This window comes from Salmo salar, chromosome ssa24 (genome assembly GCF_905237065.1).
Source record: "Salmo salar chromosome ssa24, Ssal_v3.1, whole genome shotgun sequence".
Lineage (NCBI taxonomy): Eukaryota > Metazoa > Chordata > Actinopteri > Salmoniformes > Salmonidae > Salmo > Salmo salar.
This window is the reverse complement of record NC_059465.1, coordinates 16,414,191-16,437,500: the sequence shown is the minus strand read 5'-3', so window position 1 is coordinate 16,437,500 and position 23,310 is coordinate 16,414,191. Positions and strand designations below refer to the sequence as shown.

General features: G+C 40.7%; 1 protein-coding gene across 1 annotated transcript in view; it reads left to right on the top strand.

Moving 5' to 3' along the window:
• LOC106584982 (sodium- and chloride-dependent GABA transporter ine) overlaps positions 1-7,138 on the top strand; it is a 64,365-nt gene extending 57,227 nt beyond the window's left edge. The window contains exons 10-13 of the mRNA XM_014170689.2: positions 2,495-2,594; positions 3,885-3,985; positions 4,185-4,355; positions 6,467-7,138. Of these exons, the coding sequence (XP_014026164.1) occupies positions 2,495-2,594; positions 3,885-3,985; positions 4,185-4,355; positions 6,467-6,583 (489 nt within the window). The 3' untranslated portion in view covers positions 6,584-7,138. The remainder of the gene's footprint in view (positions 1-2,494; positions 2,595-3,884; positions 3,986-4,184; positions 4,356-6,466) is intronic.
• The last annotated feature ends 16,172 nt before the right edge of the window (positions 7,139-23,310 follow it).

Sequence of the window (23,310 nt, the reverse complement as noted above, 5' to 3'; positions counted from 1 at the left end):
AGGTTTCCGCCAAATGTGACGCTTTGCATTCATGCCAAAGAGTTCAATCTTGGTTTCATCAGACCAGAGAATCTTGTTTCTCATGGTCTGAGAGTCTTTAGGTGGCTTATGGCAAACTCCAAGTGGGCCGGCATGTGCCTTTTACTGAGGAGTAGCTTCCGTCTGGCCTCTCTACCATAAAGGCCTGATTGGTGGAGTGCTGCAGAGATGGTTGTCCTTCTGGAAGTTTCTCCCATCTCCACAGAGGAACTCTAGAGCTCTATCAGTGACCATCGGGTTCTTGGGCACCTCCCTGATCAAGGCCCTTTTCCCCCAATTGCTTAGTTTGGCCGGGCGGCCAGCTCTAGGAAGAGTCTTGGTGGTTCCAAACTTCTTCCATTTAAGAATGATAGAGGCCACTGTGTTCTTGGGGACCTTCAATGCTGCAGAAGTTTTTTGGTACCCTTCCCCAGATCTGTGCCTCAACACAATCCTGTCTTTGAGCTCCATGGACAATTACTTCGACCTCATGGCTTGGTTTTTGATCTGACATGCACTATCAACTGTGGGACCTTATATAGACAGGTGTGTGTGCCTTTTTCAAATCATGCCCAATTAATTGAATTTACCACAGGTGGACTCCAATCAAGTTGTAGAAACATCTCAAGGATGATCAATGGAAAAGGGATGCAACCCTTAGTAAACATTTTAAAAAAATTGTGTTTGCTATTTCACAGTAAACAAATTGACAACAGAATTTCAGCATGCTTTAGGGAAGCACACTCAACAAGCACAGCAATTACACAAATGACTGATGATAACATTATTGTGGGGGCTTTGTTAGACTTCAGTGCAGCTATTGACATTATCGATCATAGTCTGCTGCTGGAAAAACGTATGTTATATGGCTTTACACCCCTTGCTATAATGTGGATAAAGAGTTACTTGTCTAACAGAACACAGAGGGTGTTCTTTAATGGAAGCCTCTCAAATATAATCCAGTTAGAATCAGGAATTCCCCAGGGTAGCTGTTTAGGCCCCTTGCTTTTTTTCAATTGTTACTAATGACATGCTACTGACTTTGAGTAAAGCCAGAGGGTCTATGTATGCGGATGACTCAACACTATACACGTCAGCTACTACAGCGACTGAAATGACTGCAACACTCAACAAAGAGCTGCAGTTCGTTTCAGAGTGGGTGGCAAGGAATAAGTTAGCCGTAAATATTTCTAAAACTAAAAGCATTGTATTTGGAACAAAACACTCAAACCCTAAACCTCAACTAAATCTTGTAATAAATAATGTGGAAATTGAGATGACTAAACTGCTTGGAGTAACCCTAGATTGTAAACTGTCATGGTCAAAACGTATTGATGCAGTAGTAGCTAAGATGGGGAGAAGTCTGTCTATAATAAAGCGATGCTCTGCCTTCTTAACATTATCAACAAGGCAGGTCCTACAGGCCCTAGTTTTGTCGCACCTGGACTACTATTCAGTCGTGTGGTCAGGTGCCACAAAAAAAGGACTTAGGGAAATTGCAATTGGCTCAGAACAGGGCAGCACGGCTGGCCCTTGGATGTACACAGAGAGCTAGTATTAATAATATGCATGTCAATCTCTCCTGGCTGAAAGTGGAGGAGAGATTGACTTCATCACTACTTTTATTTATGAGAGGTATTGACATGTTGAATGCACTGAGCTGTCTGTCTAAACTACTGGCACACAGCTTGGACACCCATGCATACCCCACAAGACATGTCACGAGAGGTCTCTTCACAGTCCCCAAGTCCAGAACAGACTATGGGAGGCACACAGTACTACATAGAGCCATGACTACATGGAACTCTATTCCACATCAAGTAACTGACGCAAGCAGTTCAATTAGATTTTTTTTTAAAACAGATAAAAAAACACCTTATGGAACAGCGGGGACTGTGAAGTAACACTGGCACAGACACATGCATACACACACACACACACACACACACACACACACACACACACACACACACACACACACACACACACACACACACACACATAACATACGCACTATATATACACATGGATTTAGTACTGTAGATATGTGGTAGTGGTGGCGTAGGGGCCTGAGGGCACACAGCGTGTTGTGAAATCTGTGAATGTATTGTAAAATGGTATAAATTGCCTTAATTTTGCTTGAACCCAGGAGCAGCAGCTAATGGGGATCCATAATAAATACAAATACCTGAGCTCAATTTCGAGTCTCATAGCAAACGGTCTGAATACTTAAGTAAATAAGGTATTTCTGTTTATTATGTTTCATACATTTGCAAAAAAATTTTTTTTTACTTTTCACATTGTTGTTATGGGGTATTGTGTGTAGATTGCTGAGGAAATGTTTTTATTTAATCCATTTTAGAATAAGGCTGTAATGTAACAAAATGTGGAATAAGTCAAGGGGTCTGAATACTTTCCGAAGGCACTGTATTTTGGTTTTTATCCGTACATGGCTAAAACGACTGTGTTTCCACAGGGGGGCATGTATGTGTTCCAGCTGATGGACCACTACACTGCTGTGGTGTCGCTCATGTTCCTGTCCTTCTTTGAAGTCATCGCTGTCTGCTGGGTTTTCGGTAATACCCAGCCCCTTCTCTACCCTTATGATGATATTCAACAACCTGGAAATGATTTTGGTCTTACAGTATTTGATTACATGTAACATCCTGATTAGAGTTAGATCTTACAGTACTTTATTTATACAAGAAGAATACACTATATATACAAAGGTATGTGGACACCCCTTCAAATGTGTGGATTCTGCTATTTCAGCCACACCTGTTGCTGACCGGTGTATAAAATTGAGCACATAGGCATACAATCGTCAGAGACAAACATTGGCAGTAGAATGGCCTTACTCAGTGACTTTCAATGTGGTACCATCATAGGATGTCAACTTTCCAACAAGTCAGTTCGTCAACGGCTCAGCCGCGAAATGGGAAAACACACATGCTCACAGAACGGGACCGCCGACTGCTGAAGCGCGTAAAAACCGCCTGTCCTCGGTTGCGACACTCACTACCGAGTTCCAAACTGCCTCTGTAAGCAATGTTAGCACAATAACTTTTCGTTGGGAGCTTCATGAAATGGGTTTCCATGGCCGAGCAGCCGCACACAAGCCTAAGATCACCATATGCAATGCCAAGTGTTGGAGCAGTGGATACGCATTCTCTGGGGAGATTAATCATGCTTCACCATCTGGCAGGCCGATGGATGAATCTGGGTTTGGCGGATGCCAGGAGAATGCTACCTGCCCCAATGTATAGCACCAACTGTAAAGTTTGGTGGAGGAGGAATAATGGTCTGGGGCTGTTTTTCGTGGTACTAGCATGGCCCCTTAGTTCCAGTGAAGGGAAATCTTAACGCTACAGCGTACAATGACATTCTAGACAATTCCGTGCTTCCAATTTTGTGGTAACAGTTTGGGGAAGGCCCTTTCCTGTTTCAGCATGACAATACCCCCGTGCAAAAAATGAGGTCCATAAAAAATGGTTTTTCGAGATCGGTGTAGAAGAACTTGATTGGCCTGCACAGGGCCCTGACCTCAACCCCATCGAACACCTTTGGGATGAATTGGAATGCCGACTGCAAGCAAGGCCGAATCGCCCAACATCAGTGCCCGACCTCACTAATGGTCTTGTGGCTGAATGGAAGCAAGCTGCAATGTTCCAACAACTAGTGGAAAGCCTTCCCATAAGAGTGGAGGCTGTTATAGCAGCAAAGGGGTTACCAACTCCATATTAATGCCTATGATTTTGGAATGAGATGTTCGACGAGCATGTGTCTACATACACTTTGCTCTATAAACAGTATGCACTGTATGTCTCAGAGTTAATTTAAGTATTTAATGCAATGTGTTTTTGCAGGACTGCGGCGGATGACCATCATGATCAAGAGAATGTTGGGAAAGGCTCCCAACATCTATTTCCGCTCCTGCTGGATGGTCTTCTCCCCTGTGCTGGTCCTGGTGAGTGCTATGGCTGACTGATGATGAGGAGGAGAACAATTAGCATAGTTATGATTTAATGTGTTTTCTATTTGTGGTGTTTTACTTTTTGTAGTCGTTATAGTAGTGATTGTCGTAAGGCTTAGAGGTTTCATTCAAGTCTAACCTGCTCCATGTGAGTTAAAGTGAGATTGTTTGCCTCTCCTATCCTCCCCTGCAGTGCATTCTGATCTCCAGCATCATCCAGTACACGCCAGCTCGCTATGGGAAGTCATACACATACCCTGTCTGGGCAGAGGTGGTGGGCTGGGGAATCTCCCTGGTCTCCATCGTGTGGATCCCTCTGGGAGCCCTGCAAGAGATCTGCACAAATAAGGGCTCACTGCTGCAGGTGAGCATTCTTTCAGTAAACCAAAACAAACACACATACTGATACTTACATAAATATAGCTCCCAGATACTGTTGTAGCATAATGCTTATATACTAGTATGTATGTGTGTGTATAATACAAATTATATTCGTATTAGAATTGTATTCGTATTATATTGTCACAGGCCGGCTCATAGCCTGTGGCAAAAATGAGGGGACATGGACTACAGGTATAGGCCAATCAAAAGGATCTTTATTGTAAACCAAAAAAACGATTAACTTTAACAGAGAAAAAGGAATGAGGTGTGGAAATGTCATAATGTAGGGTGTATGTAAGGTGCATGGATGCATGAATCTGTGTGTGTGAACATGACTGAGTGGAAACTAAGTAAACCTACAAAAGGAACAAACAAAACAGGGTCATACCTGGAGGAGCAGGGAGAGAGAGAGAGAGTGGTTAGTGAAGCAATTTTAAATACTTTGAGCCCAGGTGGCTCCAATCACGCCAGCTCCAATCACTAACGACCCTCCTCTGCCTGCAGGAGGAACCACCCCTGCACTGCAGAGGAGGGGCCGTGACAATATATACATACATTGTATTCATATTATACATACATACATTGTATTTGTATTACACACACACACACACACACACACACACACACACACACACACACACACACACACACACACACACACACACACACACACACACACACACACACACCCCAACCTAGTCTCAGAGCATTTCTTATTATTCTGGTATGAAAATCCGAGACACACGTTTCGTATGGTATGTATTAATTTGTGGATGTCCAAAGCTCATTTCGTATTATATGTTACAAATTTGCAAAACATACAATATGTTACAAACCCAGACAGTTGTGAAGAGGGCACAACAAAACCGTTCCCCCTCAGGAGACTGAAAAGATTTGGCATGGGTCCCCAGATCCTCAAAAGGTTCTACAGCTGCACTATCGAGAGCATCTTGACCGGTTGCATCACCGCCTGGTATGGCAACTGCTCGGCATCTGACTGTAAGGCACTACAGAGGGTAGTGCGAACGGCCCAGTACATCACTGGACCTATATAATAGGCGGTGTCAGAGAAAAGCCCATAAAATTGTCAGAGACCCCAGTCACCCAAGTTAGACTATTTTCTCTGCTACCGCACGGCAAGCGGTACCGGAGCGCCAAGTCTAGGACCAAAAGGCTCCTCAACAGCTTCTACCCCCAAGCCATAAGACTGCTGAACAATTAATAAAATCTCCACTGGACAATTTACATTGACACCCCCTCCCTTTTGTACACTGCTGCTACTCGCTGTTTATTATCTATGCTGTCACTTCACCCCCACCTACATGTCCAAATTATCTCAACTAACCTGTACCCCTGCACACTGACTCGGTACCTGTGCCCCCTGTTTATAGCCTCGTTATTGTTGTTCTTATTGTGTTACTTTTTATTATTACTTTTTATTTTAGTCTACTTGGTAAATATTTTCTTAACTCTTCTTGAGATGCACTGTTGGTTAAGGGCTTGTAAGTAAGCATTTCACGGTAAAATCTACACTTGTTGTATTCGGCGCATGTCACAAATAAAGTTTGATTTGAAATTCTAGCTAGATGGCTAACGTTAGCTAGCTGGCTAAAGTTAGCTAGGCTAGGGGTAGGTTTAAGTTTAGGAGTTAGGATAAAAGGTAAGGGTTAGGGTTAGCTAACATGGTAATCAGTTGCAAAGTAGTTGAAAATGATCCAAAATGCTAAAGTTGTCCATGATGAAACTCGAACTCGCAACCTTTGGGTTGCTAGACGTTTGCGTTATATGCCAACCTGTCCTCCCAACCCACCACACTACTTTAGTTTTTGCCTTAAGTAACCATCTGTCTAATGTAACCATGCCAAGCGTAACATATCATACTCATTTGAATGTCCTGGATATACTATTTCTATGTTACGTTTAGTATACGAGACCAGGCTGCGCACACACACTGTACTGATACTGTACATTTTATCCCACATGGCAGTCATATAAATAACAAAAGTGCAGTCCGGGCATCAGCAGACGCCATAAGAAATTAAACTATTTATGTGATTCTTAACCTGTTCTTCTATATATTCTATGTGCCCCCAGAGAATAAAAACAGCTGTGACTCCTACAATAGAGTTGGATCCTGTCAACCATCTGCCAGCGGAGCAAGGCGAAGACACACCGGAGTCTGTTTCCTTGTTTATCATCACTCCTCTGTAAACACAGCCACTATCTCTAAGTGCTTGTGTGCGTGAGTCAGTGTGACTGTGAGTGCTCTATTGGGATGGGGAGGTGTGGGTTGTTAGGTAGCTTACAGTTTATGTAAATAGCTTTTTTACGTATTTTACCCTTGTCCCTCTGGTAATCTCTTCAACCAACTCCTCTCCCCCTGGACTTAACATATTTTGTCTCCCAATTTGATTTTGAATTCCTTGACCTCAATGGTCCAGATAGATCTTTGGCTGAGTAACTCTTTGAACCAACATCGCCATCTTGTGGATATTTCAAGTTTTTATTCACACCGTGAGGTTCATTTGAGGCTCATGTGAATAGTGAACTCAGCGATTGACTGAACAACCACCAGGCTGGTCTAATATAGGAACATGCATATGATATTTATTCCTCTCCTAGAAAGATAATATGCAATTAGATGTATGGCGGTTATATGTTGTGCCTTTTACGGATAACTGTAAGGAGGGGAACCAATGCAGTGTTGCCATGACCAGTGGTGTAAAGTACTTAACCTGTTGGGGGTAGGGGGCAGTATTGACACGGCCGGATAAAAAACGTACCCGATTTAATCTGGTTACTACTCCTGCCCAGTAACTAGAATATGCATATAATTATTGGCTTTGGATAGAAAACACCCTAAAGTTTCTAAAACTGTTTGAATGGTGTCTGTGAGTATAACAGAACTCATATGGCAGGCAAAAACCTGAGAGATTCCTTTACAGGAAGTGGCCTGTCTGACCATTTATTTGCTTTCTTTGACATCTCTTTCCAAAACTTAGGATCTCTGTGGTAACGTGACACTTCCCACGGCTCCAATAGGCTCTCAGAGCCCGGGAAAAACCTGAATGTCGTCATTCCAGCCCCAGGCTGAAACACATTATCGCCTTTCTCAAGTGGCCGATCAAGGGACAGTGGGCTTAGGCGCGTGCACTGGCCGCCCCCGTCTTTCTGTTTTTTTCCTCTGTTTACTCAAGTTCATATTTATATCAAAAACCAGCTTTTTACATTAGCATGTGACTAGCATTCCCACCGAACACTTCCGGGGAATTTACTAAATTACTCACGATAAACGTTCACAAAAAACATAACAATTATTTTAAGATTTATAGATACAGAACTCCTTTATGCACTTGCTATGTCCGATTTTAAAATAGCTTTTCGGTGAAAGCACATTTTGCAATATTCTGAGTAGATAGCCCGGCCATCACAGGCTAGCTATTTTGACACCCACCAAGTGTGGTACTCACCAAACTCCGATTTACTATTAGAAAAGTTTTATTACCTTTGCTGTTCTTCGTCAGAATGCACTCCCAGGACTTCTACTTCAATAACAAATGTTGGTTTGGTTCAAAATAATCCATAGTTATATCCAAATAGCGGCGTTTTGTTCGTGCGTTCAAGACACTATCCGAAGGGTGACGCGCCCGACGCATTTCGTGACAAAAAATTTCAAAATATTCCATTACCGTACTTCGAAGCATGTCAACCGCTGTTTAAAATAAATTTTTATGCTATTTTTCTCGTAAAAAAGCGATAATATTCCGACCGGGAGTCGTTGTTTTCGTTCAAAGAGAGAGAAAGTAAACATGGTGTCGGCTCGTGCACTCACCTCCAGTCTCATTGTCCTCAGATCGACCAGTTACCAAATGCGCTAATGTTTTTCAGCCATGGCCTGCAAAGCCACCATTCATCGTTCTGGCGCCTTTTGAGAGCCTATGGAAGTGTTAAAAAATGTCACATTATGCCAGAGATCCCCTGTTTTGGTTAGAGATGATCAAGAAGGCCATGAAATGGTCAGAGAGAGCGCTTCCTGTTTGGAATCTTCTCAGGTTTTGGCCTGCCAAATGAGTTCTGTTATACTCAGACACCATTCAAACAGTTTTAGAAACTTTAGGGTGTTTTCTATCCAAATCAAACAATTATACGCATATTCTAGTTACTGGGCAGGAGTAGTAACCAGATTAAATCGGGTACGTTTTTTATCCGGCCGTGCAAATACTGCCCCCTATCCCCAACAGGTTTTAAGTAAAAATAATTATGTTGTTTTTTGGGGTATCTGTGCTTTGCTTTACTTTGACAACTTTTACTTTTACTTCACTACATTCCTAAAGAAAATTATGTACTTTTAACTCCATACATTTTCCCTGACACCCACAAGTTCTCGTTACATTTTGAATAAAGTACATAGCAGGACAGGAAAATGGTCTAGTTCACACACTTATCAAGAGAACATCCCTGGTCATCCTTACTGCCTCTGATCTGGCAGACTCACTAAACACATGCTTCATTTGCAAATTATGTGTTGATGCGTGCCCCTGGATATCCTTAAATAAAAAAAAAAAGAAATTGGTGCCATCTGGTTTGCTTAATATAAGGAATTTTAAATTTTTTATACTTTTACTTTAAACTTTGATACTTAAGTATATTTTAACAGTTACACTTACTTTTGATACTTAAGTATATTTAAACCCAAATACTTTTAGATGTTTACTCAAGTAGGATTTTACTGGGTGACTTTCACTTTTACTTGAGTCATTTTCTATTAGGGTATCTGTACTTTTACTCAAGTATGGCAATTGTGTACTTTTTCCACCAGTGGCCATGACATCTGTTAGTAAGGAAAGTCCAGGGTTCTGTCATTATTCATCTGCTTTATTACACTTGAATGGACATGGTATCATTGAAGTTTTAAGGGTTCTGGTAGGAGTTTTCTATTTGAATTGCTCTGCCACAGTCTGGGCTTTTGTCAAATGTCATGTTTGTTTGCAACAATGACAATTGGAGTGCCTTTTGGAGTGCCTTTTGTCATTAAAAGATCCAATGACATTGGAAGTGGCATTGGACTCTACGACTGAATTTACAATGGGGTGTCTTTTGAGGGGTCACAAAAATATATAGACGGGTGGGTTGTTTAGCAACAAAACCAATGCATGCGCAACTGTGGAGCAAAACATTCAGGTTTACTTAGAATCAAAGGATTGTTGACAACATGTAAACTATATGTCCTCTCCAAATCTTTATTGAAAACATAAATACATTTGCACAATGAGCACTTGTTGTCTCTCAAATACATTGTTACGTTTGTAATTTTAGCCATATTAGCATAGAAGTGACAAGAGTAAAACACCTCAAAACAAGACATGGTATCAATACACAATGATCTAAAACGAGCTTCTTGTCATTGTTGCTAGCTATCTGACCATCCAAAATCATAACAACACAGACTTCTGCCCCATCGACACGCGTGCGTAATTTGTGACGTTGTCAGCTAACCAGCTAATAAGATCAATTTGGTATAGTGACTAAGTGTAGATAACTTTACCACTGGCCTTGTGCCCTGTATCAACATTTTTGTTGTTGTTGCATGATCAATATTTGATGAAGATACCCCCAAAAAATATCATAGAGAATATCACCAACCCGGGTTGAGTATAATTTAAAAACGCACAAAATATATATTTTTGAGGTGTGTTTACTCTATTTTGATATTAAACAAGATCCTATTCATGTTTACTGAGCTGTTAAGAGTGTATTTTGTGCCTGTTTGTTTGACAAACTGCATTTTGTTTTCGCAAATTACAATGAGTAAATTGTTTAAGATGACAAGCATATATTTTTCTACAATTACACAAACCACAATAGCAGATTAAAAAGATAATCATGGCTCTGATCATGCCTTATACAATTTTGTTATGCTATACAGTTGTATGGTTTGTTTTATAATTTTGAATGTGTTGTAAAAAATATGAACATGTCACATTGCTTCTCTGTTGCCCTAGCAATGGGAGGATGGCTCTCATGTAACATGTTAACACTCAATGCGAATGATTGTAGCCTCTAGAATTTTACACAACAGTGGTGAACAGTACTCGTAGTCGTCTGGTATTGTTACAGGCTTTGTTTTTTCCATGTATGTTTTGAGGTTGGACTTAAGCACGTAGGGCGCGCTGATTGGTGTCACCTCATTAGTCAGTATGTGTTGCACCTGTGCTGGTTGCCATCTTGTTAGTGGGAAGGTGTTTCACCTGTGCTGGTCCAGGTGCTATATAAGAGTGGCTGACCCAGTGCTCCAGTGGTCTTGAAAGACGTGAAGGTTTAACACCTCTAATTTGGGCTCCTTAGTTGAGTTCTCGACAAACAATACTGTATCTGATCTTACCTGTTTTTTTGTTTTGCTCTACTTTTTTGGTTTGTGTCCTCTTTAAGTTTGTTGTTTTTCTTGCTGGGGAAAGTAACACAAAGGGGGCTCATCCGGGATCTTGTTTCCTATGAGTATGGTAGTCGCTTTAGTCACCTACTCTGAAGCTCTGCTGTGCCCAGATATTTGAGTGTTCAAAATACACTTTTGTGGTAGAGTTTTGTCAATGACATCCACCTGACAATAAAGTTGCATGAACACACAGGCTTATAAAATTAAAGCCATGGAATTTAAGTTGGAAGCATTTTTGGAAAACCCTACATGGGAGATGCGAGATAAATGTACAAAGGCAAATCTGCTCGTCATTACAAAGCATTATGACAGCAAGGTGGCATCCGGCAATCCAAAAGCAGTAGTCAGAGTTTATCGGTACTGCTTTGGTGGAGCAGGAAATCCTTCCAGAGGGAGGTTGATGAAAAGTGTCCTACGGGTAGTAGGGTGAGTCCCGTAGATGTGCAACTGCGAGAATTAGAACTAAAGACATAGTTGGAGTAACAGAAATTAGAGCTTGAGCACAGGGAAAGACTAGAACAAGAAGAACATGTGCATGCCATTCAATTAAGAAAGATAGATTTGGAAGAGCTCCGAATCCAGTCAGGCCATCCTGCACCCTCAACAGAGTTTGATCTTGGTCGGAACAGCCGGCTTGTACCGCCTTTCAGCGAAAAGGTGGATGTATATTTTTCTTTGTTTGAGCAGATTGCCACATCCATAAAATGGCCGTGAGATATTTGGTCACTGATCCTCAAGTGTTCCTGTGGGAAAAGCTCAGAAAGTGTACACCGCTTTATGTTTTGACCAGAGTTCAGATTATGACGCTATTAAAGCTGCTATCCTTCAGGCTTAGTGGGGGGGAAAAGTATTTGATCCCCTGCTGAATTTGTACGTTTGCCCACTTACAAAGAAATGATCAGTCTATAATTTTAATAGTAGGTTTATTTGAACAGTGAGAGACAGAATAACAACAAGAAAATCCAGAAAAACGCATGTCAAAAATGTTATAAAATGATTTGCATTTTAATGAGGGAAATAAGTATTTGACCCCTCTGCAAAACATGACTTAGTACTTGGTGGCAAAACCCTTGTTGGCAATCACAGAGGTCAGACGTTTCTTGTAGTTGGCCACCAGGTTTGCACACATCTCAGGAGGGATTTTGTCCCACTCCTCTTTGCAGATCTTCTCCAAGTCATTAAGGTTTCGAGGCTGACGTTTGGCAACTCGAACCTTCAGCTCCCTCCACAGATTTTCTATGGGATTAAGGTCTGGAGACTGGCTAGGCCACTCCAGGACCTTAATGTGCTTCTTCTTGAGCCACTCCATTGTTGCCTTGGCCGTGTGTTTTGGGTCATTGTCATGCTGGAATACCCATCCACGACCCATTTTCAATGCCCTGGCTGAGGGAAGGATGTTCTCACCCAAGATTTGACGGTACATGACCCCATCCATCGTCCCTTTGATGCGGTGAAGTTGTCCTGTCCCCTTAGCAGAAAAACACCCCCAAAGCATAATGTTTCCACCTCCATGTTTGACGGTGGGGATGGTGTCCTTGGGGTCATAGGCAGCATTCCTCCTCCTCCAAACACGGCGAGTTGAGTTGATGTCAAAGAGCTCCATTTTGGTCTCATCTGACCACAACACTTTCACCAGTTGTCCTCTGAGTCATTCAGATGTTCATTGGCCAACTTCAGACGGGCATGTATATGTATTCTTGAGCAGGGGGACCTTGCCGGCGCTGCAGGATTTCAGTCCTTCACGGCGTAATGTGTTACCAATTGTTTTCTTGGTGACTATGGTCCCAGCTGCCTTGAGATCATTGACAAGATCCTCCCGTGTAGTTCTGGGCTGATTCCTCACCGTTCTCATGATCATTGCAACTCCACGAGGTTAGATCTTGCATGGAGCCCCAGGCCGAGGGATATTGACAGTTCTTTTGTGTTTCTTCCATTTGTGAATAATCGCACCAAATGTTGTCACCTTCTCACCAAGCTGCTTGGTGATGGTCTTGTATCCCATTCCAGCCTTGTGTAGGTTTACAATCTTGTCCCTGACATCCTTGGAGAGCTCTTTGGTCTTGGCCATGGTGGAAAGTTTGGAATCTGATTGATTGATTGCTTCTGTGGACAGGTGTCTTTTTTACAGGTAACAAGCTGCGGTTAGGAAAACTCCCTTTAAGAGTGTGCTCCTAATCTCAGCTCGTTACCTGTACAAAAGACTCCTGGGAGCCAGAAATCTTTCTGATTGAGAGGGGGTCAAATACTTATTTCCCTCATTAAAATGCAAATCAATTTATAACATTTCTGACATGCGCTTTTCTGGATATTTTTGTTGTCATTCTGTTTCTCACTGTTCAAATAAACCTACCATTAAAATTATAGACTGATCCGTTCTTTGTCAGTGGGCAAACGTACAAAATCAGCAGGGGATCAAATACTTTTTTCCCCCACTGTATCTAATATTCCCTGTTTTTGTTTTGCTCCACCTTTTCGGTTTGCGTCCTGTCTTTAAGTTTGGTGTGGGTTTTTCTTTTTGTTTGCCTCTTCTTGGGCAAATTTAGTGGGCACTCATAGGTTCCAGTTGTTGCTAGTCAACTTTCAGTGGACCCCCATGAGTTTCTTTCAGAACCGACTCCTAAAATCCTACCTGTTTCGTTTTGGTTGTTGTCAGTGACTCTTTGTAAGTTCTCCCTTCTGTTTGAGCGACATTATTTGGTTTTCTTTCTGGGGAATGTAAAAGTATACTTTCTCTCTGGATGGTTTGCTTTTATAGATAAGGATTTCACCTGGATTCCATGTTCCTTATACTCTAGCAATGGTGTCGCATCAGAGATTAGTAGACATAATGTTGAAAACATGCATCTTTGTTATTTTGGCATCTCAGAATATTTTAGTTTTAGGTTACTGCTGCTTATTCTTTTTAATTGGTCTCATGTACCTTACATTTAGACTACATTTTTCAAATAAATATTTGGTTTTTGTATCAAGCATAATGGTTTATGGAATAACAAACACTATTTCTGCATTAACTCTGTGATACCTTTTACTCTAATGGTATAAATGTTGCTGCTCATTATGCTTTTGAGATGGCAACTGTCTCTCCTTTTGAAATTTTACACAAGTTTGATTTGTTTGTTTCTTTCTTACTGTCTTAAAAAAATTCTGAAACGTGTTTATTGCACAGTGGTATGTGTCAATAAAGAACATTATTGCCAAGTAGGCTTGGATTTCATGAGCCCTGTCAATTCATCAATAATGTTTCCGTTATGAAGAACATAACCCTAGATGGCAGCATAGTGCAGACAGTAACATGCAGCTCAGGTTAGTGGTTTGTTGCCACCAAGGCCAATACAAATGTCTATGATTCGTCATTACAAGCTAGATAAAACTTGTTATTCAAATTTGGAAAATTTATGAATTTGAAGCTTTTTTTTTAAGCTGTGGTGTTCTGCAGAACTCACTCAACCACTTTGTCACTTGTATACAGGTGATAACTACCAGCTAGTGTTTATACTCATAACAAATGTCTAGCTGTAATTCTATAGTATAGCATACCTCGGAAACTAGTGGAAAATTCTTCCACACTTTAGACCAATACTGTACACTATAGTTATGATTGGGCATGCAGAACAATGTATCTGGCTAAGTGCTTATAGTTATGCACCCACAAAATCTTAATTTCTCTGATTGGTCATAATGAATCATTTTTTGGGCAATTAAGCACAAATCAGTTTTCATTCTTCTTTTGAGACATTTTTATTGCACTCTGCAGGATTTCCGCAGGGAAAGATCTGTGCATGCATGGGAGAGCAGAGAAGAGTGGAAGTCAGAGGCTAGTTGAATGCAGTGCCTTTGGAGGGTGTTAAGTTAATTAGCCTCACAATGGAGCAGTGCAGTTCTCTGAGCATTCAGCAGGGTCTGTGCCATAGGCCTGTACTGTGATCAATAAATATCCCCTTCCTGCCCCCTTCATAACAGAAATGTATCGCGGTCACTACTGCTGGCGGGGGATGCTAGATCAATAGCTGGAACACCAGTTGTGTGCAATGAATTATCAGGTAGAATAGAAAACGGCAGTAGTCTGGACCTTGTAGGTCACACGGGTCAAACTCATTCCATGGAGGGCCGAGTGTCTACAGGTTTTCGGTCCACCCTTGTACTTGATCGATGAATTAAGGTCACTAATTAGTAAGGAACTCCCCTCCCCTGGTTGTCTAGATCTTAATTGAAAGGAATAAACAAAAACCCGCAGACACTCGGCCCTCCCCATGGGTTGAGTTTGACACCCCTGTCGTAGGGTAAGATTTGAATACCCCTGCTGTAGTATTTACTATAGATGTAGGATCTTAATTTGATCCTATATCTGGTAGTAGATTTGAGGTTTAATAAGGCTTCTAAAGTTTGTAATTAAGAAAAAAGAGTTCTAAACTTCTCTAGCAATAACAGCTACAGTGGGGGCTGCGGTTAGGAGCACTCCCTTTAAGAGTGTGCTCCTAATCTCAGCTCGTTACCTGTATAAAAGACACCTGGGAGCCAGAAATCTTTCTGATTGAGAAGGGGTCAAATACTTATTTCCCTCATTAAAATGCAAATCAATTTATAACATTTTTGACATGTGTTTTTCTGGATATTTTTGTTGTTATTCTGTCTCTCACTGTTCAAATAAACCTACGATTAAAATTATAGACTGATCATTTCTTTGTCAGTGGGCAAATGTACAAAATCAGCAGGGGATCAAATACTTTTTTTCCCCCACTGTAGTTCTCAGTTTTCCCTTCCCCATTCAGACCACTTCAAAACAGTACTAGCTAAATTCTTGCTTGAGAAATTTCTCTTCGCTAAGGAGCTGTTTTTGTTTCTTTTTGATCATTTTAATTGAAAACAATTACAGTAAGGTACTTGATTTTCACCCAGAAATGATATGGTATTGAGATAAAAATGACTGCATTGGACCTTTTTTTAATGCAGATGTCATACGAGACAATTACTCATATCAAATTAAGATCCCGTATAGGCCTAAACAGCCAATGATGTGTTTTGATAACGACAAACATTCCAGCAAACCGTGAACCTTCCCAGGACATTAGCTAACATTCCAATTAAGTTCTAGTTAGAGTGTGAGAACATTAGGATGATAACATCCCACAAACATTCCAAGAATACTTTTGATCACCAAATACTTTTTTTTCTAAGAAAATGTTTGAAATATCCATGGAATGTTCTACTAACATTCACTAAAATGTTGTTCACAACATCTGTAAAAACTATCCCAGAACATTCAACTAAGGTTCTCAGGGAATGTAATAACACAATGTTCCGGTAATGTTCTTTGAACATACTGCCGCAATGACATGTGGGAGCAATAGAAGGGGTTCTGAGGAAACATTACAGAAATGTTATGCTAATGTTGATGAATATGTTATTCAAAACACCCATAAATAACAGTAAGCAGAGAATATTCCTACAATGGTTGCATAACGTTATAATGCAACATTATGACATGATGGTTCTAATAACATTCCCTGAACATATCTCAGTAATAAAATGTTGGAGCAATAGAAGTTGTTCTAAAAAAACATTCCTGGAATATTCAGCTGATGTTGACAGAGATACAGTGCCTTTAGAAAGTATTCACATGTTGTGTTACAGCCTGAATTTAAAATGGATGAAATGTTGTTGTTTTTTTGTCACAGGCCTACATACAATTAACCGTAATGTCAAAGTGGAATTATATGTTTTTCAAAATATTACAAATTAGTATTCAAGCCTTTTGTTTTGGCAAGCCTAAATAAGTTCAGGAGTACACATTTTCTGTGCAAGTCACATAAGTTGCAAAGATTCACTCTGTGTCCAATAATAGTGTTTTAATATGATTTTTGAATGACTACCTCATCTCTCTACCCCACACATACAATTATCTGTAAGGTCCATCAGTTGAGCAGTGAATTTCAAGCACAGTTTCAACCACAAAGACCAGGGAAGTTTTCCAATGCCCCACAAAAAAGGGCTTTGAGCATGATGAAGTTAAATGATTAATTACACTTTGGATGGTGTATCAATACACCCAGTCACTACAAAGATACCAGAGTCCTTTCCAACTCAGTTGCTGGAGAGGAAGGAAACCGCTAAAGGATTTCACCATGAGGCCAATGGTGACTTTAAAACAGGTATGGAGTTTAACTTCTTACAATGAGGGGAAAAAATGATTTGATCCCCTGCTGATTTTGTACGTTTGCCTACTAAGAAATGATCAGTCATCATTTTAACGGTAGGTTTATTTGAACAGTGAGAGACAGAATAACAACAAAAAAATCCAGAAAAACACATGTCAAAAGTTTTATAAAATGATTTGCATTTTAATGACGGAAATAAGTATTTGACCCCTCTGCAAAACATGACTTAGTACTTGGTGGCAAAACCCTTGTTGGCAAACACAGAGGTCAGACGTTTCTTTTAGTTGGCAACCATGTTTGCACACATCTCAGGAGGGATTTTGTCCCACTCCTCTTTGCAGATCTTCTCCAAGTCATTAAGGTTTCGAGGCTGACGTTTGGCAACTCGAACCTTCAGCTCCCTCCACAGATTTTCTATGGGATTAAGGTCTGGAAACATGCTAGGCCACTCCAGGACCTTAATGTGATTCTTCTTGAGCCACTCCTTTGTTGCCTTGGCCGTGTGTTTTGGGTCATTGTCATGCTGGAATACCCATCCACGACCCATTTTCAATGCCCTGGCTGAGGGAAGGAGGTTCTCACCCAAGATTTGACGGTACATGGCCCCGTCCATCGTCCCTTTGATGCGGTGAAGTTGTCCTGTCCCCTTAGCAGAAGAACACCCCCAAAGCATAATGTTTCCACCTCCATGTTTGACGGTGGGGATGGTGTTCTTGGGGTCATAGGCAGCATTCCTCCTCCTCCAAACACGGCGAGTTGAGTTGATGCCAAAGAGCTCCATTTTGGTCTCATCTGACCACAACACTTTCACCCAGTTGTCCTCTGAATCATTCAGATGTTCATTGGCAAACTTCAGACAGGCATGTATATGTGCTTTCTTGAGCAGGGGGACCTTGCGGGCGCTGCAGGATTTCAGTCCTTCATAGCGTAGTGTGTTACCAATTGTTTTCTTGGTGACTATGGTCCCAGCTGCCTTGAGATCATTGACAAGATCCTCCCGTGTAGTTCTGGGCTGATTTCTCACCGTTCTCATGATCATTGCAACTCCACAAGGTGAGATCTTGCATGGAGCCCCAAGCCGAGGGAGATTGACAGTTCTTTTGTGTTTCTTCCATTTGCGAATAATCACACCAACTGTTGTCACCTTCTCACCAAGCTGCTTGGCGATGGTCTTGTAGCCCATTCCAGCCTTGTGTAGGTCTACAATCTTGTCCCTGACATCCTTGGAGAGCTCTTTGGTCTTGGCCATGGTGGAGAGTTTGGAATCTGATTGATTGATTGCTTCTGTGGACAGGTGTCTTTTATACAGGTAACAAACTGAGATTAGGAGCACTCCCTTTAAGATTGTGCTCCTAATCTCAGCTCGTTACCTGTATAAAAAACACCTGGGAGCCAGAAATCTTTCTGATTGAGAGGGGCTCAAATACTTATTTCCCTCATTAAAATACAAATCAATTTATAACATTTTTGACATGCGTTTTTCTGGATTATTTTGTTGTTATTCTGTCTCTCACTGTTCAAATAAACCTACCATTTAAAATGATAGACTAATCATTTCTTTGTCAGGGGATCAAATACTTTTTTCCCTCACTGTATGGGCAGGTGGGACGGTAGCGTTCCACCTGGCCAACATCCAGGGAAATTGCAGAGCACGAAATTCAAACTACATTATTATAAATATGAAACTTTTTCCTAAAATCACAAGTGTAATACATCAAAATAAAGCTTAATTTCTTGTTAATCCAGCCGCTGTGTCAGATTTCAAAAAGGCTTTACGGCGAAATCACACCATGCGATTATCTGAGGACAGCGCCCCGCATACAAATACATGAAAAACATATTTCAACCAGGCGGGTGCGCCACGAAAGTCAGAAATAGCAATATAAAAAATGCCTTCTTCTGTTGGCACTCCAAAAGGTCCCTGTTACATCACAAATGGTCCTTTTGTTTGATAATGTCCTTCTTTATATCCATAAAAACTCAGTTTAGCTGGCACGCTTCAGTCAATAATCCACCCAGTTTCCCTCCATCAAAATGCATACAAATGAATCCTAAACGTTACTAATAAACTTTTCCAAACAAGTCAAACAACGTTTATAATAAAACCATTAGTATCCTAATACGTAAATAAACAATCAAATTTAAGACGGAGAATCGTTATTGCCTTTACCGGAGAATAATACCAAAGAACGCGCTCTCTTCCACGCACTTGGAAACACTACAGACAAAATGGGAGCCACCTAGAAAAACTACAATTTCTGGCTCATTTTTCCAAAAACCAGCCTGAAACTCTTTCTAGAGACTGTTGACTACTAGTGGAAGCCCTAGGAACTGCAATCTGGGAGGACTTTACCTTATAATAAAAGTGACAGCCATTGAAAATAGTGGTAGGCTGAATAAAACATTTTTTTGGGGGGGGGGGTGGTTTGTTCTCGGGGTTTTCCCTACACTAGAGAGGTTAATGGCTGTGATGGGAGAAAACTGAAGCTAGATCAACAGCATTTTAGTTACTCCACAAAACTGTCCTAATTGACAGAATGAAAAGTAAGAAGCCTGTGCAGACTACAAATATTCCAAAACATGCATCCTGTTCGCAACAAGGCACTAAAGTAATAAAGCAAAGAATGTCCTGAATACAGTGTTATGTTTGGGTCAAATCCAATATAACACATTACTGAGCACCACTCTCCATATTTTCAAGCTCAAGTATATTGGTGGCTGCATCATGTTATGGGTGTGCTTGTAATCGTTAAGGACTGGAGTTTTTCAGGATAAAAAAATACATGGAAAGGAGCTAAGCACAGGCAAAATCCTAAAGGAAAACCTGCTTCAGTCTGCTTTCCACCAGGCACTGGGAGATGAAGGCACCTTTCAGCAGTGGCCGAGTTACAGTTTTGACTTAAATCTATTTGACAATCTATGACAAGACCTGAACATGGTTGCCTAGCCATGACGAACAACCAATTTAACAGAGCGTGAAGAATTTTGAAAATAATAATGGGCAAATAATGCACAATCCAGGTCTGGAAAGCCAGTAGTGGTGGGTGGGTAAAATCACTGGGGAAGCCATGCCAGAAAAAAAAGCCATATTACAACCTGTTGTGATAATTGTGTTGTTTGATCTTCAACCTGATAGTTCATATGCCTTGCAACTGTGATATATAGCCCTAAGACCAAGACAGTAAGAACACACAGTGACAGAAAATATTCAACCACACCTTTGTTTCATCCCAAAACCGGAGCGCAACCTCCTGTCCCGTGAAGTCCACAAAGCATATTGCATGTAACAAATAGTTACAAGACCTACAGCTTGGTCAAGCAAGTTAATGTTTCAGAAATGTTCATACTACTAAACAACTATTGATTTAGAACCACAAAGAGTTACCGCAAGTCACAAAGAAAACAGGAGCTGTCTCCAGTATTCCAGCACCATTTCAACATCAACATTTCAACATCATCAAATCATCTACACTGACAACTAAAAGATACCAAAAACTATTTAGTCCAATCAACGTCAGCTACACTGAACAAAAATATAAACGCAACATGTAAATTGTTAGTCCCATAATTCATGAGCTGAAATAAAAGATCCCAGAAATGTTCTATAAACACAAAAAGCTTATTTCTCTCAAAGGTTGTCCACAAATTTGTTTACATCCCTGTGAGTGAGCATTTAATATTTTCAAAGATAATCCATCCACCTGACAGGTGTGGTTTATCAAGAAGCTGATGAAACAACATGATCATTACACAGGTGCATCTTGTGCTGGCGACAATAAAAGGCAATTCTAAAATGTGCAGTTTTGTCACACAACACAATGCCACAGATGTCTCAAGTTTTGAGGGAGCATGCAATTGGCATGCAGACTGCAGGAATGTCCATCAGAGCTGTTGCCAGATAATTTAATGTTCATTTCTCTACCATAAGGTCGTTTTAGAGAATTTGGCAGTATGTCTAACCGACCTCACAACCAAAGACCATGTGTAACCATGCCCGCCCAGGACCTCCATGTATGGCGTTATGTGGGTGAGCGGTTTGCTGATGTCAACGTTGTGAACAGTGACCCATGGTGGCTTTGGGGTTATGGTATGGGCAAGCATAAGCTACAAACAACAAACACAATTGCAATTTGAATGCACAGAGATACCGTGACGAGAACCTGAGGCCCATTGTCATACTATTCATCCTCAACCGTCACTTCGTGTTTCAGCATGATAATGCATGGTCCCATGTTGCAAGGATCTATATACAATTCCTGGAAGCTGAAAATACCCCAGTTCTTCCATTGTCTGCATACTCAACAGATATGTCACCCATTGATCATGTTTGGGATGTTCTGGAGCGACATGTACCTCACATGTACCAGTTCCCGCCACTATACAGAAACTTCGCACAGCCATTGAAGAGGAGTGGGATAACATTCCACAGGCCACAATCAACAGCCTGATCAACTCTATGCGAAGGAGATGTCACGCTGCATGAGGCAAATGGTGGTCACACCAGATACTGCGTGTGTGTGTGTGCGTGCAAGTATAATGGATATCATAAGGTGAATGCACCAATTTGTAAGTCGCTCTGGATAAGAGCGTCTGCTAAATGACTTAAATGTAAATGTATAATTTTTTTTGATTCACCCTACTTGTAGAGAAACGACAATGCCATCCTCCTCTCTTTCATGTTAACTCTGTCATACAGTACACGCTTTTATTTTCTACCTGGAAAGAATGCTTGCTCTCTAGCCTAACTTCCTTTCATGCGCAAGTGAAGCGAAATCAAAACTGAATTCCATTGACACTTTTTTACATTTTTGGTGCACGTACACGTACAGAGACAGAGGGGTGCTGTTTCACTCGCTCTGATGTTTTCTCCGGTGAGATACATTCAGCCTCTTGCGAATTGAAGGAAAATTATTGAAAGAAAATCCCATGTGGCTCAGTTGGTAGAGCATGGGGTTTGCAACGCCAGGGTTGTGGGTTCGATTCCCACGGGGTACCAGTACGGGAAAAATAAATGTATAAAATGTATGCATTCACTACTGTAAGTCGCTCTGGATAAGAGCGTCTGCTAAATGACTAAAATGATAAAGTGTGTGTTTTTGTATTATTATTTTTGTAATTGTTTTGTCTGGCTTCCCTTGGCATCCATGTATGGAAAGCCCTTAGAGACTTACCCAGAAAGACTCACAACTGTAATCACTGCCAAAGTTGCTTCTACAAAGTTTTGATTCAGGGGTGTGAATACTTATGTAAATGAGATGTTTCTGTATTTGATTTTCAATACATTTGCCTCTTTGTCATTAAAAACATCTATTTTAATAAAACAATTATTCAGGCTGTAACACAACAAAATGTTGAATAAGTCAAGGGGTATGAATACTTTCTGAAGTCACTGTATTACAACTAACACCTATAACAACAAACGTTCCTGCGAGACTCTTCTAAAGTTATTCTGTTAGGTTATGATGTGATGATCCAGAATTGTTCTAAAATCAAAATTCAACAATAATGGAAGTAGCTCCGAAAACATGGTAACATTATTATATGAAGTTGACAAACTTTTAAAGAAATGGCATTTCAATCTTCTTACATCATTATATTTTATTAGGGTATTGTCCAAACATAGCTATAGCTTTTTAAAAGAATGGCAATCAAGTAGACTTGAACCTTCAATCTACAAGCCCTGTAGGCTGCTTAGTCTGCTGCACCACCAGGATCCTAATGTTTCTAACTGATTTCCCTTTGTACTGAAATCCTTAAATTATGATCCAAACTATGGCTGAGCACAAACTTCCATTCAACGTCTATTACACGTTGGTCCAACTTAATTTCATTGAAATGACGTGGAAAAAAGGTTGATTCAACCAGTGCGTTGTCTTAGTACATATGCATATCTATATACACTTCTTCGCAATCTGCCAGGCAATAATTTAACATGATTTCTGAAATCAAGTTTGTAAGGAAAATAAGACCTGGAAGTCACAGTAAAGGTGTAAACAGCTTTATATTTGTGTTGGTCCCATCCCAGTGGGGCCGTGGATTAATTACAGGGATAATATTTCAAAGCTCCCAGGCTTGATCCCGGCTTCCGACTATCAACAAAATATGGTAAAACTGTGTATACAATGAATGTCTAATAAATTGTCAAGCTTAAAAATATTTCCTTGACATGGTCAAATAACTCAAGCATAGATCAACTTTGTTTTCTAATTTGACACACAGAAACTGAAGGCCATGACTAACTTAGTCAAAAAGAATGCCACCGATTGACGTATAGGTGGCACTGTTATAAGCAGTGTCACATATCTCATCATATCTGCCCCCCCCCCGTTTCACATAGACTTAAAACGTTG